This window comes from Corvus cornix, chromosome 18 (assembly GCF_000738735.6).
Source record: "Corvus cornix cornix isolate S_Up_H32 chromosome 18, ASM73873v5, whole genome shotgun sequence".
Taxonomy (NCBI): domain Eukaryota; kingdom Metazoa; phylum Chordata; class Aves; order Passeriformes; family Corvidae; genus Corvus; species Corvus cornix.
The window spans coordinates 2,052,662-2,071,752 of NC_046347.1; the positions used below are offsets into that span (position 1 = coordinate 2,052,662).

Sequence of the window (19,091 nt, forward strand, 5' to 3'; positions counted from 1 at the left end):
TCCAAGGTAAGAGCATGGGGTCTGCAGGCTGGCAGGAAGGGGATGGCAGCCTAATGTGCCACAACAGTCCTGCTGCCTCTGGTGCTCCTGTCCAGGAGGGGACTCCATTATAAATCAGTTTTCAAGGCACCTGCATGTTTTCACTCTTGATTTCTGTGCAGCAGCAATTTGGGAACTGCCATTTCTGTTTTACAGTACTGACCAGCTGCCAGCCCACAAGCCACACATCTGGTGTCACGAGAGGTAAGAACCTGATTTACTGATTTTTAGGGACAGAGACAGATCCTTTTGGGTGGGGTGTCAGGAATGCTCACTGGTTCACCCTATATGCAAACCTGGTGGGACTGCAGTAGAAAGTGGTGAGGGTGCCCAAAGGCTACGTTTGAAGCCTCTGACCACTGATGACAGAACAGAAAATCCCCACGGGGAAAATCTTCACTTCTGCTTAACTGACCTTACATAAATCAAGGTGTGCTGCCTTCCCATCTTTGCTATGGCAGGAGGAGGATGGGACCAGATAAGCACAGCAGGAAAAAAAAGTAAAATCCTGTATTCTGCCTAAGAATATATATTCATTATTAAATCATCTGAACATACAGAACTTCTAACCCCCTTTGTTAAGTGCCAGAATTCTCAGCTTTCTTAGTTACCCATTTTCTTACTCCAGACAAAAAATATATTTATTACCTAAAGAATAAAGAGGGAATAAATTTTACTAAAGTAGCTAGAGGATTTTCAAGTGCAGTTGGCTAAATTTGGGTACGTTTAATAAATCATTTGAAGAAATACTTTTTTTTTAAACTTTTTAAACTTTTGAGAATTCATGTGTTCCTAGATTTTTTTCAGTAAGTATTTATTTGGGATCTTAATATAGCCTTGGAAATTCCAATTTCAATGCTTGAATTTTATTTCACCTAAGTCAGAACTTTGGGACTGAAATTATTTAGGTACTGTAGTGAAGGGTGACAGATGCATAGAGCAAATTAAATTGTGGCAGAATATTAAAAGGTCACAAAGCCTGCACTACTTTTTTTTTTTCAGTGGACAACTTCATTAGCAAAATTTATTAATTACCCACTACCCTTCCATTATCATTTAATAAGTAAATGCCCCACAGATTTATTGTTTTCCAAGACTGTAGGTCACCTACTCTATAGCTTTTCAGTAGTTTAATTTCACTGTTCATCCTTTTAACGAATTCTTCTGTTTCCATTCCTAATAGTGATCTTAGTGAAACTTTTTCAACAAATTCACTCTTGTCTTACAGGCACAGTATTCTTAAAGCACCAAATCCACAGCTCTGAAAAGGTCATTAATGAACATTTGAAGACCTAGACTACATCCATGAAAGCCTCTTACTTTCTAAGTTGACATAAAATTAAACTTCGAGTTATCTCATGTTAAAATACCCAGAGTATGAAGAGACACAGGTTAAAATTTTCCCAAATCTTATAGAATAAATAATCAGTATCATATTTTTTCTCCTCAGAGTTGTCTGCTGACATATCCTCAGTAAAGTGCAGACATGGCCTCTGGAGATGCTGAGATGGCTGTCTTTGGGGAGGCGGCTCCTTACCTCCGAAAGTCGGAAAAGGAGAGAATTGCCGCCCAGAACAAACCTTTTGATGCCAAGACATCTGTCTTTGTGGCTCATCCCAAAGAATCCTTTGTGAAAGGGACAATCACAAGCAGGGAATCGGGCAAAGTCACTGTCAAAACTGAAGCGGGAGAGGTGAGTGAAAAGCAAGACTGAAGGACAACATTTGATCCCTGCTCTGGATTCTTAGCTGACACGTATATCCTTCTCCCTCTGACAGACCCTGACCGTGAAGGATGATCAAATCTTCGCCATGAACCCTCCCAAGTACGATAAAATCGAGGACATGGCCATGATGACCCACCTCCACGAACCCGCTGTGCTGTACAACCTCAAAGAGCGTTACGCAGCCTGGATGATCTACGTAAGTGGCAGCAGCAGCTTCCTTTGGGCAGCGGCAGGAAGTGCTGGGCCAGGCTCAGGGGAAGCCAACGTGCTGTGTCCCTTCCTTGCAGACCTACTCGGGTCTCTTCTGCGTCACCGTCAACCCCTACAAGTGGCTGCCGGTGTACAACCCGGAGGTGGTGTTGGCCTACCGAGGCAAGAAGCGCCAGGAGGCCCCTCCACACATCTTCTCCATCTCTGACAACGCCTATCAGTTCATGCTGACTGGTGAGTGTTTGGCCTCTCTCACAGCAATCTAACCAAAAAGCCCTGCTGATCTCACTGGAGCATGTGACAAGCCAGCTGGAACCACCAGAAAGCTGCATGACTGTGAACTTGGTCGATTTATGTAGCAAATAATTTCAAGTGAAACTGACGTAGGAGCATTCACGGACTTAACACAGTGAATTATTTGTACTTTATTGTACAAAATTCTACACTCTCCTACTGCAAAAATAGTACTGGAGTCGGTTTTCTACATTTTTTCACTGATAAGAAAGGAAAGTTATTATTTCTTGTATTTTGAAATTGGGTAGGTACTTTGGTTTCATTTCTTGAGGAGAATTGTGTGAAGGGCAAGTGATACATAGCTTGTCTCAGGTCCAGACGACTCTGATGGTTCAATATATCCATTTGGGCTTATGCTTAATACTGTTAGAACATAGAAGGGAATTGGGTAGTCTTGGACTTTCTGAAGAATCCCCAGCTTTGGTTTGTAGTTTTACTTCTCATTCAGCTTAGCATTACCCGGGTCAGCTGCTAACACACCTTCCCTTGTTCCGCTTTCACAGATCGGGAGAACCAGTCCATCCTGATCACGTACGTACAGCCCCTGCGCGGGTCCCTGCGGGGCTGCCCGGTGCCAGGGGACCTCCTGCCTGACCACGCACCCTCTGCTTCTCTCTTGGCTCTGACAGCGGAGAATCCGGTGCTGGGAAGACTGTAAACACAAAGCGTGTCATCCAGTACTTTGCAACAATTGCAGCCAGTGGAGAGAAGAAGAAGGAGGACAAGTCATCAGGCAAAATGCAGGTGAGTTGGGAAGAACAGACTGAACATGTGGCCTGTCATTGCCCTGTCAACTAAACACAGTCACTGAATAATTCTCTCCCTGCAGGGAACGCTTGAGGATCAAATCATCAGCGCCAACCCACTGCTGGAGGCCTTTGGAAACGCCAAGACCGTGAGGAACGACAACTCCTCACGCTTTGTAAGTGGTTGCTTTGTGTAAAATCTCTCCCCCCACTGGTAAGATACATGGTGCCTGAGCAGTTCTTCATGCAAAGGAGATGCCAGCAGAACACATCCAGGCTGACCTGCTGCTGCTTCTGCTTAACAGGGCAAATTCATCAGAATCCACTTTGGTGCCACAGGCAAGCTGGCTTCTGCTGACATTGAAACTTGTAAGAGATTCTCCTGGACTGCTCCCATCCCTTCCCAAATTCCCACCTCCATGTACATTGCCACAAGTGCCTAACTCTTTCTACCTCCCTGGGCAGATCTGCTGGAGAAGTCCAGAGTCACTTTCCAGCTCAAGGCGGAAAGAAGCTACCACATCTTTTATCAGATCACGTCCAATAAGAAGCCGGAGCTAATTGGTAGGAGATATCACTGAGCTTTTGACAGGAAGATCTCTGAGCAACAGTCAACTATATTACAAGATGAATTAAATTTAACCCACGAACACATTTGTTTTCAGAAATGCTCCTCATCACTACCAACCCATATGACTACCCTTTTGTGAGTCAAGGGGAGATCACTGTTCCCAGCATTGATGACAAGGAGGAGTTGATGGCGACAGATGTAAGTAATGTACAGAACAGGTGAACAGTCACAAGTCATACATCAGAAAACATGCAAATATTTCACTTTGCTCATTGTATTACCAGAGTGCCATTGACATCCTGGGCTTCACTCCAGATGAGAAAACAGCCATCTACAAGCTGACAGGGGCTGTCATGCACTACGGGAATCTGAAGTTCAAGCAGAAACCAAGAGAGGAGCAAGCAGAGCCTGAAGGCACAGAAGGTATTATCAAACTCAATAATTAACCCTCTGTGAGCTACTATGCATGTGGAAGACAGCAACAGTTGGTCACTGTTGGACTTTAGGTCCCAAGGAAAACAGTCATCCAGAAAAAAACAACTATCCCTTGTCCTCAGTACATCAAGTTACCTGATCTCAGGATTTACGTAACTCATGCTATGAACAATTAATACTTTAAACTGATCTTCATACTCTTTCAAGAATTCAGGAGTTACGGATGTTCCTTTAGTCACACCTTTGCTGGAATATGGCTTGTGATTGTGAAACAGCCCACTGATTCAGTTCTAACATGGTAGGGAACCACATTCCCATGAGCCTTCACCTATCAGATGCTCAGGGAAGTCAGCTGTGAGAAGTGTTATTTCATTCCTTTGTTGGCACCGGACCTACAACCCCTGTCTTCAGTTCTGTGAGCAATGCCTCCTCTTGTTAAAGGACAAGGCAGGTGGGGAGCACCACTAGTAACAGGATGAAGCCCAACGAGTTTTATGGGACATTAGAAACAAAAGCTCAGAAATGGTTGTAGGCTGTGGATCTGAAGGAGAACAGAAATATTGTCTCTGTGTTCCACTCTAACTATTGTGTGGTTTTGATCACCTGAATGTAGATCAGTACCTGATTGCTGTCACTGCAGCTCCTGAGCTGCGTGTGTGCTATGCACAGTCAGACTAGCAAGCTTCAGTTTTTAGTTTTGTGGCAGGAGATTTTTGAAAACTTCATTACTTTCTGCATGCTGCAGTGAAGAATTTCAAACAGAAATTCTTTTAGAAAAGCTCAATATGCATAATGGCAAGAGTGATGTTACAAAGATTCCCTCTACGAGAGTCTATCAAAAGTTTTCAAAGAACGGAAATCTGAACCCTTCAGCCTTTAGGGAATGCTCCAGGATTCAAAACCTTTTGGACATAAAATTCTTCCCTCTTCTTCTGGCTTTTCAGTGGCTGACAAGGCTGCCTACCTGATGGGTCTGAACTCAGCTGACATGCTCAAGGCCCTCTGCTACCCCCGAGTCAAGGTGGGGAATGAATACGTGACCAAGGGCCAAACGGCACAGCAGGTAAGAAACATGCTGTAACCTGTAATCATATATAGAATGAATATCTTTTTGGTTCTCCTCTGCCCTTTATGGTAACTCCAGGTGTTTTCTTTTCCTGTAGGTGCACAATGCAGTGGGTGCCCTGGCAAAGGCTGTCTATGAGAGGATGTTCTTGTGGATGGTTATTCGCATCAATGAACAGCTGGATACAAAGCTGCCCAGGCAGTACTTCATTGGTGTCCTGGACATTGCTGGCTTTGAGATCTTTGATGTAAGTAAGATTTGGTAAGAGCTATTTGGAAGTGACAACTGAATGTTATGATCAATTTGAGACACATTTTTAAAGAAAACATAGTATCATCACATGATTATTGCTATTTGTCTTCTTTAAGTAAAAGAATAACCTTTCAAAGGACTTGTCCTATTTCAAGATGTGCAAACTCAAAGGTACAGAATGGTCCAATCAAAAAAGTTCATTGTTTATATGATCAGGGACAAGACAGCATAAAAATACGTCTATCATGATAGTCCTAAGCTTGGGGTTTTTTCTCTATAACTTGGTCTCATTTTAGATGGGAAATATAATTTATCTTTTGAATTTTGTCAATAAAAAAAATTTCCTTGTGGACACTTAATTTCATGCCCTTCTCTTTTTCATAATATCATAAAACAGGCTGAAGAAATGCATGGGAAGTCAAGTTAACTGCATTCCTTAGTTTTAAAGATGAGGTCTTGCAATTATTGCTGCATCTTCAAACATGCATCTTTCTTATTTTATTTCAAGTTTAACAGCTTTGAGCAGCTGTGCATCAACTTCACCAATGAGAAACTGCAACAGTTCTTCAACCACCACATGTTCGTGCTGGAGCAGGAGGAGTACAAGAAGGAGGGAATTGAATGGACATTCATTGACTTTGGCATGGACCTGGCTGCCTGCATTGAGCTCATTGAGAAGGTATCCTTCCTGTCCAAACCAGTTACACGCATGGAATCCCTGTAATTACTTGCTCTCGTTTTCCAAAGGGATCTTCTAGGTTCAGGTTTCTCTTGCATTGGGTAGTCAAGAGCTGGAACAGCACTCAAATGTTCTTCTCAGAGCTGAGTAGAGGGGAAGGATCAACTCCCTTGAGCTGTTAGCAGCACAGTGTAGCTGAGGATGAGTTGGTGGCTTTGCTGCAATGGTGTACTGTTGGCTCAAACTCAGTGTAGCCAACACATCTGTGTGTGCTCTGAGTTCCACTGAATAAGAAGGTAGTTCTCTGAAAAGCACATTCTCAACACAAAACCAAAAAATTTCTATTTCTTTTATGAGTTATTTTGTGTTACAGAATACAAGTATCAATGTAATCAATCCTATTTTTTAGAAGAAAATGTAATTAAATAATAATATTTTCTGATGTGTATCTCAATCTATGTTCCATTACTGTGCCTAGGTGAAGGCCATTATTGCCCTGAAAGCTAAATTACAATCTGTCTCCCTTGTGATTTCTCCCAGCCCATGGGCATCTTCTCCATCCTGGAAGAGGAGTGCATGTTCCCCAAGGCAACTGACACCTCTTTCAAGAACAAGCTCTATGACCAGCACCTGGGCAAATCCAGCAACTTCCAGAAGCCAAAACCTACCAAAGGCAAGACTGAAGCCCACTTCTCCCTGGTGCACTATGCTGGCACAGTGGACTACAACATCACTAACTGGCTGGAGAAGAACAAGGACCCTCTGAATGAAACTGTCATTGGGCTGTACCAGAAATCATCTGTGAAGACCCTGGCTTTACTCTTTGCCAACTATGGTGGACCAGATTCAGGTTGGTTCTTTGAATCCCAGGTTCTCACTGATGTTTAGCTTACAAAAAGGAATCAAAGACAGCAAAAGAAAAAAATCTAAAATCTGTTTTATTTATTTTTGATTTAGCTGAGGCAGGTGCTGGTGGCAAGAAAGGTGGCAAGAAGAAGGGTTCTTCCTTCCAGACTGTCTCAGCTCTTTTTCGGGTATAGTAGAGAATTCACTATTTCTTCTTAAGACAAGGAGTAAACCCACTAATGACTATGGCTAGTCTTATTTTGGCTCAGTTCTGTTAAAAGATTCTGAAGTTCTTGGGCCATATTCTGCTAGGAATAAATCCAGTTATTCTACTTGTACTTCATTTCACAGAATGCACAGCTTTTCCATTTGTTCACTTGTCTCAGAATGATGCTTCCAGATGGAAATACGTCATATAGAATACTTCTAAAATACATTTAAAATATGGCTACAGGTGCACATCTCTTTCTTCAGAACCTTTTAAATCCATCTAACAACATTCTGCCCACTGTTGACCTGTTTGCTCCATGTGTATCTCTAGTTTTCCTCCCTAACTCAAGGATCAATTTCTTACACTTGAAATGCCATCATTGCTTGGGTTATACATTTTTAAGATGTCAGATACTTGACAGTTCTTTGTCATAACCAAGTTTTGCTGCCTGACATGCACTTCTGCCAGGTGAAATACCTACTGTCTCCTGAGGTATTACCCTTTTGGTCCTTCATTTAGGATGCCCTTCTTTATATAGATTAATTTCTTCTACAGATTTTCTTCATCACCTGACAGCCAGTGCTCTGAAAAAGGATATGGGCATGTGTGTATATGCCCCAAGAAAAAGAATCATAGAATATGCTGATCATTGATCAAGTCCAACTCCTGGCCCTGCACAGACGCCCCAACAATCCCACCCTGTGCATCCCTGAGAGCATTGTCCAAATACTCCTTGAGCTCTGGCAGCCTTGGGGCCATGACCATTCCCTGGGGAGCCTGTTCAGCGCCCCACCACCCTCTGGGTGAATAATCATAGCTGCAGGGTCTGTATAATTCAAAAATAATGCAAAAAGCCTATGTTTCAAGGTCATAAGATTTTAAGAAGTAATATTGTAGGAGAAATATTTTTGGGTGCATTTGGGTTGCATTTCTGTTATATTTTCGAATTTCCACTATCTCTCTTGTTCAGACATGACAGTGTTTAGACATCTAAAAGTTTTGTCTGCTTCATTTACATGCTTTGAGATGTCCTCTAGAGACATCTGCTTCCCTCTACTAATTACAGGCAATATTTTTTAATAAATAAGTATACAAATATCAATTATAAAACAAGGCTGGGATTCATGTCACCCTACCCTACAAGATAAATCTATAATCTAGAAATTTAAAACTCAGCTTGTTGGTTCTGTTCCTTTTGCTTTCAGTAGGGAAAACACAAAGGTTCTATGTAGTGTGCTCCATATGACCCAGCCTAAATGCCTACTGCAGAATGCTTCACACTGCCTCACAGTGGGAACATCCAATGGAAAATGGATATCCTTTCTAATGAAGGCATTCCACTAGAGTCAGTGAAATGTATTAAAATTGTATGTTTAAGAGAACAATATTTTCTACAGATTACTCCGAAGAACTTTATACTCTAAGTTAATAACAGCAAAGATCTGTGGAAAGTCAGAAAAACTGGTGCAGAGAGCTTCAGTTCAGGGTTCTGCTAATTTTTGTATGGTATCTCATTTCAGAGGACTTGATGCTTACAGCAGAAATTACATTTGCTAATATCAGCTTTTCTTAATGACTCTCCCAGGAGAATTTAAACAAGCTGATGACCAACCTGAGAAGCACCCACCCCCATTTTGTACGGTGCATCATCCCAAATGAAACTAAAACACCTGGTAAGAGACTTACGTATATATTGAAGGTTTTCAGCATGGTGCAGCTCTTCCCCACTGTATTCCAGAACATGGCATGTATTTGTGCTCTGCATTGCCAGGTGCCATGGAGCACGAGCTGGTGCTGCATCAGCTGCGCTGTAACGGCGTGCTGGAAGGGATCAGGATTTGCAGGAAAGGATTTCCCAACAGAGTCCTGTATGCAGATTTTAAACAGAGGTCAGACTTCATCCTCTTACTGGATCACTTTGTCTATCTTAAATAGCTTTTAAAATCTAACCTCTCCCTCCTGTGCCTAAAACTGTCTCTAAAGTTTCAGTTTAGCAAGTGCTGTTTGTTCTCAACTGTTCTTAAGACTCTTCCTTTCCATGTACGTGCCAGCTGGTCTCAACAACAGACCTCTTCATATTCATAGAATCACTTAGGTTGGAAAAGACCCTTAACATCATGGAGTTCAAAGCAAGTCCTTCCATTTTTCTTCCTCAGATACAAAGTATTAAATGCCAGTGCTATCCCAGAGGGACAGTTCATTGACAGCAAGAAGGCATGTGAGAAACTCCTTGGATCAATTGATATAGACCATACTCAATACAAATTTGGTCACACTAAGGTACAAAATCTGTCTGCTTCAAATACTAAGTGGTTTTGGTTTGCATGGCTTGATACTCAGATACTCCAGATAGTATGTGAAATGGTCCAATAGGGTATAAGAAATAGTATAAAATAAATCAACAAAATTCTTGCTTACTTAACAATTGAATAAACTGAAATAGGATGATTTCATTAAGGGTTAATTGAGTTCCTAATTTAAGACAAAGTTGTAGAATAAAAGAATCAAGAGTGAATAAAAATAACAGAAAAATGTCCGGCTATTATAGTTTCTCAACTGCAAGTAACCAGAAGCTTGGAGTTATAAAAGAGTGTCTGCCACTACATATATTCTTTGTGGTTTTGCTCTTAACTTCCGTGGTGTTTGTCATGGGGGGAAGGGCACCAGGTTACACTGAACAAGTACAGATGCTGCACCTCTTTTCATGTTCTTACCTAAGGTGTTCTTCAAAGCTGGGCTGGTGGGCCTCTTGGAAGAGATGAGGGACGAGAAGCTGGCACAGCTCATCACCCGCACCCAGGCCAGGTGCAGGGGCTTCCTGATGAGAGTGGAGTACCAGAGAATGGTGGAGAGGAGGTAGACTTCTCTTCAAATTAGGTTCACTGTACTTGGCTTATTACTGTGTCATCATGGTATAAATACTGAATATTAATTTGACTTATCTTTCAGGGAGTCCATCTTCTGCATCCAGTACAACATCCGTGCATTCATGAATGTCAAACACTGGCCATGGATGAAGCTGTTCTTCAAGATCAAGCCCTTGCTGAAGAGTGCAGAGTCTGAGAAGGAGATGGCCAACATGAAACAAGAGTTTGAGAAAACCAAGGAAGAGCTTGCAAAGTCTGAGGCAAAGCGGAAGGAGCTGGAGGAGAAAATGGTGAAACTTGTGCAGGAGAAAAATGACCTGCAGCTCCAAGTGCAGGCTGTGAGTACCACCAGTGGGCTTTATCTTAATTCCACCGTGACTATCAGGTTGATATGTATAAGTACATTTTCAAATCACATAGAAACTTCAATTTAGTTCAGTTCAATTGTAATTCTTTAAGTGGTGCTCTTAAGGTGTATCTAGCTTCTGTAAGGACTGTGAGGTATCCGTGGTCAAAATATTACTTGAGTGAGAATTTTCTATGGTGGATGCTGAGATATTCTTATGATTAAACCCAAATTTATGCAATTTGTTCCAATGATTGATATTTTGAGATAATACCCTGCACAAATATACAGATACTCATGTCTTCAGATAGATTGAAAAGAATTTTACTTGGTTTTAGCTTTTAAACCTGGCTGTTTCAGAACTACCAATATAAAATCAATTCTATATTATATATCAATCTCTTGGAACATGAATCAAATTTTAAACTACAAGACCTCTATCCAGGACTCTGAACTATGAAAGTAAGTATCTTAATATTTCCTCAAAAAGCATATTCCTAAAAATGGCATCTCCCCACCAGGAAGCTGATGCTTTGGCTGATGCTGAGGAAAGGTGTGACCAGCTCATCAAAACCAAAATCCAGCTGGAAGCCAAAGTCAAGGAGGTGACTGAAAGGGCTGAGGATGAAGAGGAAATTAATGCTGAGCTGACAGCCAAGAAGAGGAAACTGGAGGATGAATGTTCAGAGCTGAAGAAAGATATTGATGACCTTGAGCTAACACTGGCCAAGGTGGAGAAGGAAAAACACGCCACCGAAAACAAGGTATGAGGTAGAACCTGTCACTCGCACTCCAGAAAAGACCTGTCTTCTTATAGTTTTAAGCACCATTTTCTATCTGTGCTTGCTCCTTTCTTCTCAAAGGTGAAAAACCTGACGGAGGAGATGGCAGCCCTGGATGAGACTATTGTGAAGCTGACAAAAGAGAAGAAAGCCCTCCAAGAGGCCCATCAGCAAACCCTGGATGACCTGCAGGCAGAAGAAGACAAAGTCAATACACTGACCAAGGCCAAGACCAAGCTGGAGCAGCAAGTGGACGATGTAAGCACACAGATGTAGAGCAGGAACAGCACAGGTATGGAGTCTGACCTGGCTGGGAGAGCACTGATGGTCTTGTTGTGTTTAGCTGGAAGGGTCCCTGGAGCAAGAGAAGAAACTGCGCATGGACCTGGAGAGAGCTAAGAGGAAACTGGAAGGAGACCTGAAGCTGGCCCAGGACAGCATCATGGATTTGGAGAATGATAAGCAGCAGCTGGAGGAGAAACTGAAGAAGTAAGTGTGGCTGTGGGACACCTGAGTGCTGGGCTGGAGCACTTGTGTTATTTCTTTGAGCTCTAACACGGTTCACTTTGCCCAAAGGAAAGACTTCGAAATCAGCCAGATCCAGAGCAAGATCGAGGATGAGCAACTTCTGGGCATGCAACTTCAGAAGAAGATCAAGGAGCTGCAGGCAAGTCTCTGTTCCTTCCCCTCCCTTGCTCAGGCTCAGCTCAGGCAGGAGGAGGGCACGGGTGTGAAGGGTCCCTGCTGTTCTCCAGGCCCGTATTGAGGAGCTGGAGGAGGAGATTGAGGCAGAGCGAACCTCTCGCGCTAAAGCAGAGAAGCATCGGGCTGACCTGTCGAGGGAGCTGGAGGAGATCAGCGAGCGCCTGGAAGAAGCAGGAGGGGCGACAGCAGCTCAGATTGAGATGAACAAGAAGCGCGAGGCAGAATTCCAGAAGATGCGCCGTGACCTGGAAGAGGCCACGCTGCAGCACGAAGCCACGGCTGCCGCCCTGCGCAAGAAGCACGCGGACAGCACCGCTGAGCTGGGGGAGCAGATCGACAACCTGCAACGCGTGAAGCAGAAGCTGGAGAAGGAGAAGAGTGAGATGAAGATGGAGATTGATGACTTGGCCAGTAACATAGAGTCTGTCTCTAAAGCCAAGGTACACCATTATTTTTATTAGGAATTTGATAGCAATGTGGTATTTTTATTTAATCTTATATTATTTAATTATTATCCGTTTATATTGTAAATGACTCCTCCAAATCTTATGTGTATAACTGTGGCCATATGTACATAGTCCCCAGATATGTCAACTGCACCTTCTGGTCATATTTTCCTGCTATAAAGAAGGCAGGATCAAGGTATTTACTCATGTGCCATTCATACCTAGGCAAATCTGGAGAAGATGTGCCGCACTCTGGAAGATCAGCTGAGTGAATATAAAACAAAGGAGGAGCAGAATCAGCGCATGATTAGCGATCTTAGTGCTCAAAGAGCTCGTCTGCAGACAGAATCTGGTACAGCCCTTCCATCTCTAGTTTGGAAATGGGAGAACCCCATAAATTACTCTCTTGGCTATTAAAATGTTTTCTCAATTGCAAATTTTCAGGTGAATATGGACGCCAGGTAGAGGAAAAAGATACCTTAATTTCCCAGCTGTCTAGAGGGAAGCAGGCTTTCACCCAGCAGATTGAAGAACTGAAGCGGCAACTAGAAGAAGAGATAAAGGTGAAGATATTTATGTTACATATGAAATAAATATTTGACATAATACGTTTTCGTGAAGTGTTCAAGACTTCATAAGGTGATCCAATTAGAAGTTCAAACCATCCCCTTAGTTCATGCAGTCTAGACCCTTGCAGTGGAGGACTCTCATGTTTTTATCAGGCAGTCAGTTAATTACTATTTCTTTGGGACGTATATCAGCGTGTAAGTTCCAGTAAGAGAAATTTCCCAGGAAACACCTACTCATTATTGCAATATTTTTACCACCAGGCCAAGAACGCCCTGGCCCACGCCCTGCAGTCCGCTCGCCACGACTGTGACTTGCTCCGGGAACAATATGAGGAGGAGCAGGAGGCCAAGGGGGAGCTGCAGCGCGCCCTGTCCAAGGCCAACAGTGAAGTGGCCCAGTGGAGAACCAAATACGAGACGGACGCGATTCAGCGCACGGAGGAGCTCGAGGAGGCCAAGTACGTGAGCATTGTGTGGAAGACTGGCATACAGCAATAACAGAAATTTAAAGACACCGCTGAGATTTTCAAAGGCAAAAGCCTAACAGAAGGTTGAGGAGTTATATGAAACAGAAAAACACAAGGAAAACAGGCTACGTGACAAAGAGTGCAGGAGAAAGGACATGTATGGGATTGTGCAAAATGCAGAGGGATAGCAAGACTGCAGAGAAGCTGTAGCTGCCCTATCCCTGGGAGTGTTCAAGGCCAGGTTGGACAGGGCTTGGAAAAACTTATTCTAGTGGAAGGTGTCACTGCCCATGACATGGAACTAGTGGGTTTTTGAAGTCCCCTCCAACAAAAACCATTCTGTGACTCTATTATTCCATGAAGACCTTGGAGAAATGAAATAGAAAAAAAAAGACTGGTGGGGATAGGCTCTGAAACGTGTGCATTAGGACCAAGTACTAAAAAGTATCACATTGCTGTGATGAATATGATAATCAACATCCAGTTTCATCTCCAATTAAGAACTGTGCTTACCACTTTACAGGAAGAAGCTGGCACAACGCCTGCAGGATGCAGAGGAACATGTTGAGGCTGTCAATGCCAAATGTGCTTCCCTGGAAAAGACAAAGCAGAGGCTGCAGAATGAAGTGGAGGACCTGATGATTGACGTGGAGAGATCCAATGCTGCCTGCGCTGCTCTGGATAAGAAGCAGAGGAACTTTGACAAGGTCTTTTGGCCTCCAGCACCAGGACTCCTGGCCAGAGCATTCCCCCATGACTGCCACATCCCTACTCACACCGCGTTTCTCTTCAGATCCTGGCAGAATGGAAGCAGAAGTATGAGGAAACGCAGGCTGAGCTGGAGGCCTCGCAGAAGGAGTCGCGCTCTCTGAGCACGGAGCTGTTCAAGATGAAGAATGCCTATGAGGAGTCCTTGGACCACCTGGAAACAATGAAGCGGGAGAACAAGAACCTGCAGCGTAAGTCCCTGGCCCTCTGCTCCTCACTGGGCTTTCTCACTATCAGCCATTACCACCATTGTTCATGGGTCTGTGCCTGCAGGTCTGCAAAGATGCCTGTCACCTTGGTGGGACAGGGCCCTTGCCATTCTGCTCTGTGCCTGACCATGCCAATGATCCTTGTTTCCACAGAGGAGATTTCTGACCTCACGGAGCAGATTGCTGAGCAAGGAAAGGCAATTCATGAGCTGGAGAAAGTCAAGAAGCAGGTTGAGCAGGAGAAATCTGAAATCCAGGCTGCTCTGGAGGAGGCTGAGGTATGTGGCCATAATCAGTGGTGTCTGCAGTAAATAAATGAGGAAATAGGCCTCAAAAGACCCTATGTGTTCCCCTGTGTTCCGGCTGGGGAGTGCAGAGAGCTGAGATCTCTGGAAATATTTTGTCACTCCCTAGAATGCAAGGAGAGGGTTTATCAATGTTATCAATGTTTGTGTCCACTTGCCCAGGCCTCCCTGGAACATGAAGAGGGGAAGATCCTGCGCCTGCAGCTTGAGCTCAACCAAGTGAAGTCTGAGATTGACAGGAAGATAGCAGAGAAAGATGAGGAGATTGACCAGATGAAGAGAAACCACCTCAGAATTGTGGAGTCCTTGCAGAGCAGCTTGGATGCTGAGATCAGGAGCAGGAATGAAGCCCTGAGGCTGAAGAAGAAGATGGAGGGAGACCTGAATGAAATGGAGATCCAGCTCAGCCATGCCAACCGTGTGGCTGCAGAGGCACAGAAAAACCTGAGAAATACACAGGGAGTGCTCAAGGTCTGTTCAGCAAAGCTGCAGAAAGGGAAATGAGATCCCTGACATTTTTGCCATGGAAGTGAACACTGACGCCTGGTAATTTCTCTTGTCTCTCCAGGACACCCAGATCCATCTGGATGATGCTCTCAGGACACAGGAGGACCTGAAGGAGCAGGTGGCCATGGTGGAGCGCAGGGCAAACCTGCTGCAGGCTGAAATTGAGGAGCTGCGGGCAGCCCTGGAGCAGACGGAGCGGTCGAGGAAATTGGCTGAGCAGGAGCTTCTGGATGCCACTGAACGTGTGCAGCTCCTCCATACCCAGGTCAGGGCAGGGAGCAAACAGCCAAGTTGGCAGTGACACCGGGCTGTAACCTACCAGAGCACCAGCAGTACTAGAATGGCCTCTCTACTGCTGTCCGCAAGGAAAGGCGTGCTTTGCATCCATCCCCCAAGGCCACACATGACATTTTGTACACAACCATTGTAACAATACTTCCACAATAAGAGTAGGAAGCTGGAAGGGGAAAGACTTTGCTCAGGCAGAAGGTTTATCATGGCAGGTTTTAGAATCCAACTCTTGCCGTGTCCTTCCCATTGCACAGAACACGAGCTTGATCAACACCAAGAAGAAGCTGGAAACAGACATTGCCCAGATCCAGGGTGAAATGGAGGATACCATCCAGGAAGCCCGCAATGCTGAGGAGAAGGCCAAGAAGGCCATCACAGATGTGAGTTGGACACTTCTGACATTGCTGATGGTGAATGCACTCTTCCCAAAATATCTTCGGTCCTAAAATGGCTTTGACCTTTTGCTCTGATCAGGCGGCCATGATGGCAGAAGAGCTGAAGAAGGAGCAGGACACCAGTGCCCACCTGGAGAGGATGAAGAAGAACCTGGACCAGACGGTGAAGGACCTGCAGCTTCGTCTGGATGAGGCCGAGCAGCTGGCACTGAAGGGAGGGAAGAAGCAGATCCAGAAGCTGGAGGCCAGGGTGTGTAGGGCTGGGGTTGTGGGTGAGTGAGGCTGTCCTTGGAGAGACATTGCCAGGGAAGCTGCAGGGATGGGCTTGTCCTTGCAGGTGCGGGAGCTGGAAGGGGAGGTTGATGCTGAGCAGAAGCGCAGCGCTGAAGCCGTGAAGGGTGTGCGCAAGTACGAGCGGAGGGTGAAGGAACTGACCTACCAGGTAAGGCAGGAGGTCTCCTGCTCTGACAGGGTTTGCTCACAGCAAGCCACATTTTGCACACACCATCGCCAAGGGCAATTGTTAATCCTGTGTGATGTAGCACCAAGAATTGACTCTCTTTCCTCTTTGCCAACCACTTTAGTCTGAGGAAGACAGGAAGAATATTCTCAGGCTGCAGGATCTGGTGGACAAGCTGCAAATGAAAGTGAAATCCTACAAGAGACAGTCTGAGGAGGCTGTAAGTATCCCTCTGAGTGCTTGGCAAGAACCACTTTCCCAGAGGGTAGTCTGGCCATTGAGGAGACAAATATAAGAAAGCTGGAAGATGCCAGTCATCAATAATGGAGTTCTTCAAATTCTCTGAAAGGGTCATAAAACAGACTTGCCAAAGAGTCACCAAGAAGACTAAAGAGGAGGGCAAATGCACATAGCATTTTTTGCATTAGAGCAACAAAGCAACCTGTAAGGGTCTTATGACTGATATCAGTACTACAATGTCTTAAGAAATTTTGAAAATAACTTACTTTTAGAGTTTTGATAGCAGACAGGGAAGGTGTTGGAAGTCCCCTCCCAAACCACTTTGCATTATGATTCTGTAATTGTACAGGGAGCCTTTGCCTGTGTCTAGGCATGCAGCAGTCAGGGATGCCCCGAGGGAAGTCCTGCAGCCCCTGAATTTATGATTGTCTGAGCATGAGTTCTTCACTGTGGAAACAGCCCAGCACAGAGTAGGGCTTCTGGCTTTGCTTAAAGGGATTTGTGAGAAGGACTCTGAGGAGATCTCCTCAATCTCACTGTGGGACTTTGTATAAGCAGTGGTGGGTGGAGTTTGAGGGCTTGTGATTTCGCCCAGGCCAACGCACAGGAGAAATAACAACCCCAAACCCAAACCTTCTTACTACTGGCTCCTTCTCCCTTCCAGGAGCAGCTGTCCAATGTCAACCTCTCCAAGTTCCGCAAGATCCAGCACGAGCTGGAGGAAGCCGAGGAGCGGGCTGACATTGCAGAGTCACAGGTCAACAAGCTCCGAGCAAAGAGCCGGGAGTTCCACAGGAGGATAGAAGAGGAAGAGTGAGGATGTCATTTGGCAGCAAAGTGACCTGAGGGCTGCACAAAATGTGAACCTCTTGGTCACTTTCCTTCTGCCATGAGTCTTTGTCCCCCCCCCAGTGTCTAGTGAATAAATACTGTAGATCCCTCTGCATACACCCCATGACCAGTGCTTTCTTTGGGTTTTGTTTTCCTTGGACAATTGCATTGCAGAAGAAGTTTCCTTACTTTTCCTGTCTGGGAGAAGGGAGAAGCTGGTGTCAGAGCTGGATTGAGGATCCGTAACTTAGCGGCCGGCCATTTCTGTGGAGACTCCTGAAAATCCAGCCTGTGCTCTCTCCTGTCTCCAGCAGCTCCTTGTCCAGCTTGTGCCTTTGAGTCCTCCTACTGCTTCTCCCAGTGTCCTATCAGCACAGCTTCTTTCCCGTGGGAGAGGCAAGAGAGGGTGATCCTTTTCCTTTTTCCTTTCCCTACTCTCGTTTGTGATGCTTGCCCTCACAAACCCTAAACAGCAATCTCTGAGTAAGTCATCAGAAGCTGCAGTGCACTGCACTGTGAAGGATGGGCAGTTCCTTGACAGAGACAATTTGAGTCACAGAGAGCATGGTTACAACACACCAACAGTGTCCCTACATTGTGCCATCTCCCTCACCCTAGATTTCCTCAGCTGCTGCCACCAGCTGCTGCCAGTTTCTCTTGAATGGGCAAAAAGCTGAGCCTGCCTGGGGGCTTGTGCTGGAAAGACTCTCAGGACTCTCCCTTAGCACCCAGCTCTCACACACCACATGGTTCCAACACACCTCTTCACCACATCGACCCAAAGATCAGCCTCGTCACCCCTGAAGCTTTCACTGTCAGCCACACCAGCTGAATCCAGATTGCCGAAGTCCTTGACACAGACCAGTGTGGTGTGAGTAAGAAACACATTAGCAGCAACTGGGGTGTGAAGTGCAGTTGGCACGGAAAGGAAATAAGAAGCAAAGGAGCAGGGGCCAGTGTAGGCAGTGATGTGTAAGGTTGTGTCAGTCCACAACCTTCTACCGTTGTTGACTGTAGAAGTGCTGGGATTCAGAAACAGACGTTTGTGCTCTATGGAGCATTGAGCCCAACAGGATCACAATGTTTTCAAGGGAGAGCTTGCCTGTGGAGCTCCCTGAGGTGATGGGAAGTGATAAGGATTGGCACTGTCTGCTTGGTCTAAGCTTGCAGAAGTCACTGCCAGCGGCGTTGCATCCATATAGATGCTCACACTGAAGGGAAATTGAAACAGACCACTCTGTCATTTGTTTGTTACACCCATGACAGCAATATCCAAAGGGCTCTCACCTTACCTGGCTCCCAAGTGCAGCCTCACCAGCACAGCAGCTCTTCCTGGGAAGTCCAGCCTGATTCCAGTTTCATTAGCAAGCACTGACGAGCACAACCTGCTGGTGTTGTCTGCAGAGAGCAATGGGAGATGGTTCTTTAGGAGCAGCCCTCAGCTTTCAATCACAGACCTTAAGAAAGCCACCTAACACCTTGCAGAGATGCCAGACTATTCCTCCCTTCTCATGACACTGCACAACTTTTCCCAAGGGCTCCTGGGCAGACTCTTAACCTTGTTCCTCCCTCCTCATCCCCTGCAGTCTTTCTCCTTGCCTCAGTGTGCATTGGTCTGTCACTACAGCCAGGGCCTCTTGGCGTGAACCTTTGCCTGCCCAAGCCCACCTAGTAGCTGTCTGCTCCTCTTGAGGCCTCTTGAGGGCATCTCCAAAGCTTTGGGTGGGTCTGGGTAGAGTGTAGATGGCACACAAAATCTGTGACTATCCCTGTTAGCTGTAATGGCTGGTACAAACATTAACTTCAGGGAGTCAGTGACAGGTTCACA

General features: G+C 45.1%; 1 protein-coding gene across 1 annotated transcript; it reads left to right on the forward strand.

Moving 5' to 3' along the window:
• Positions 1 to 58: 58 nt before the first annotated feature.
• On the forward strand, positions 59 to 17,390 carry LOC104695679 (myosin heavy chain, skeletal muscle, adult-like). The gene is made up of 39 exons (XM_039562325.1): positions 59 to 243; positions 1,490 to 1,732; positions 1,818 to 1,961; positions 2,053 to 2,209; positions 2,773 to 2,800; positions 2,899 to 3,013; positions 3,099 to 3,191; positions 3,321 to 3,384; positions 3,481 to 3,579; positions 3,681 to 3,784; positions 3,871 to 4,009; positions 4,966 to 5,084; positions 5,185 to 5,334; positions 5,848 to 6,018; positions 6,559 to 6,868; positions 6,976 to 7,052; positions 8,661 to 8,748; positions 8,847 to 8,964; positions 9,232 to 9,355; positions 9,795 to 9,931; positions 10,025 to 10,280; positions 10,810 to 11,052; positions 11,152 to 11,328; positions 11,414 to 11,559; positions 11,647 to 11,737; positions 11,826 to 12,215; positions 12,447 to 12,573; positions 12,666 to 12,784; positions 13,052 to 13,248; positions 13,781 to 13,964; positions 14,051 to 14,216; positions 14,388 to 14,512; positions 14,702 to 15,010; positions 15,108 to 15,311; positions 15,592 to 15,717; positions 15,812 to 15,982; positions 16,070 to 16,174; positions 16,317 to 16,412; positions 17,097 to 17,390. Exons 2-39 carry the CDS (start codon positions 1,526 to 1,528, stop codon positions 17,247 to 17,249), a joined length of 5,829 nt encoding a protein of 1,942 aa, XP_039418259.1. The 5' UTR covers positions 59 to 243; positions 1,490 to 1,525; the 3' UTR covers positions 17,250 to 17,390.
• Positions 17,391 to 19,091: the final 1,701 nt, after the last annotated feature.

Coding starts and splice junctions, on each gene's coding strand:
- LOC104695679 (XM_039562325.1), top strand. CDS start 1,526: ATGGCCTCTGGAGATGCTGAGATGGCTGTCTTTGGGGAGGCGGCTCCT. Junction 15,312..15,591: donor TGCAGCTCCTCCATACCCAG/GTCAGGGCAGGG, acceptor CCCATTGCACAG/AACACGAGCTTGATCAACAC. Junction 15,983..16,069: donor TCCAGAAGCTGGAGGCCAGG/GTGTGTAGGGCT, acceptor TTGTCCTTGCAG/GTGCGGGAGCTGGAAGGGGA.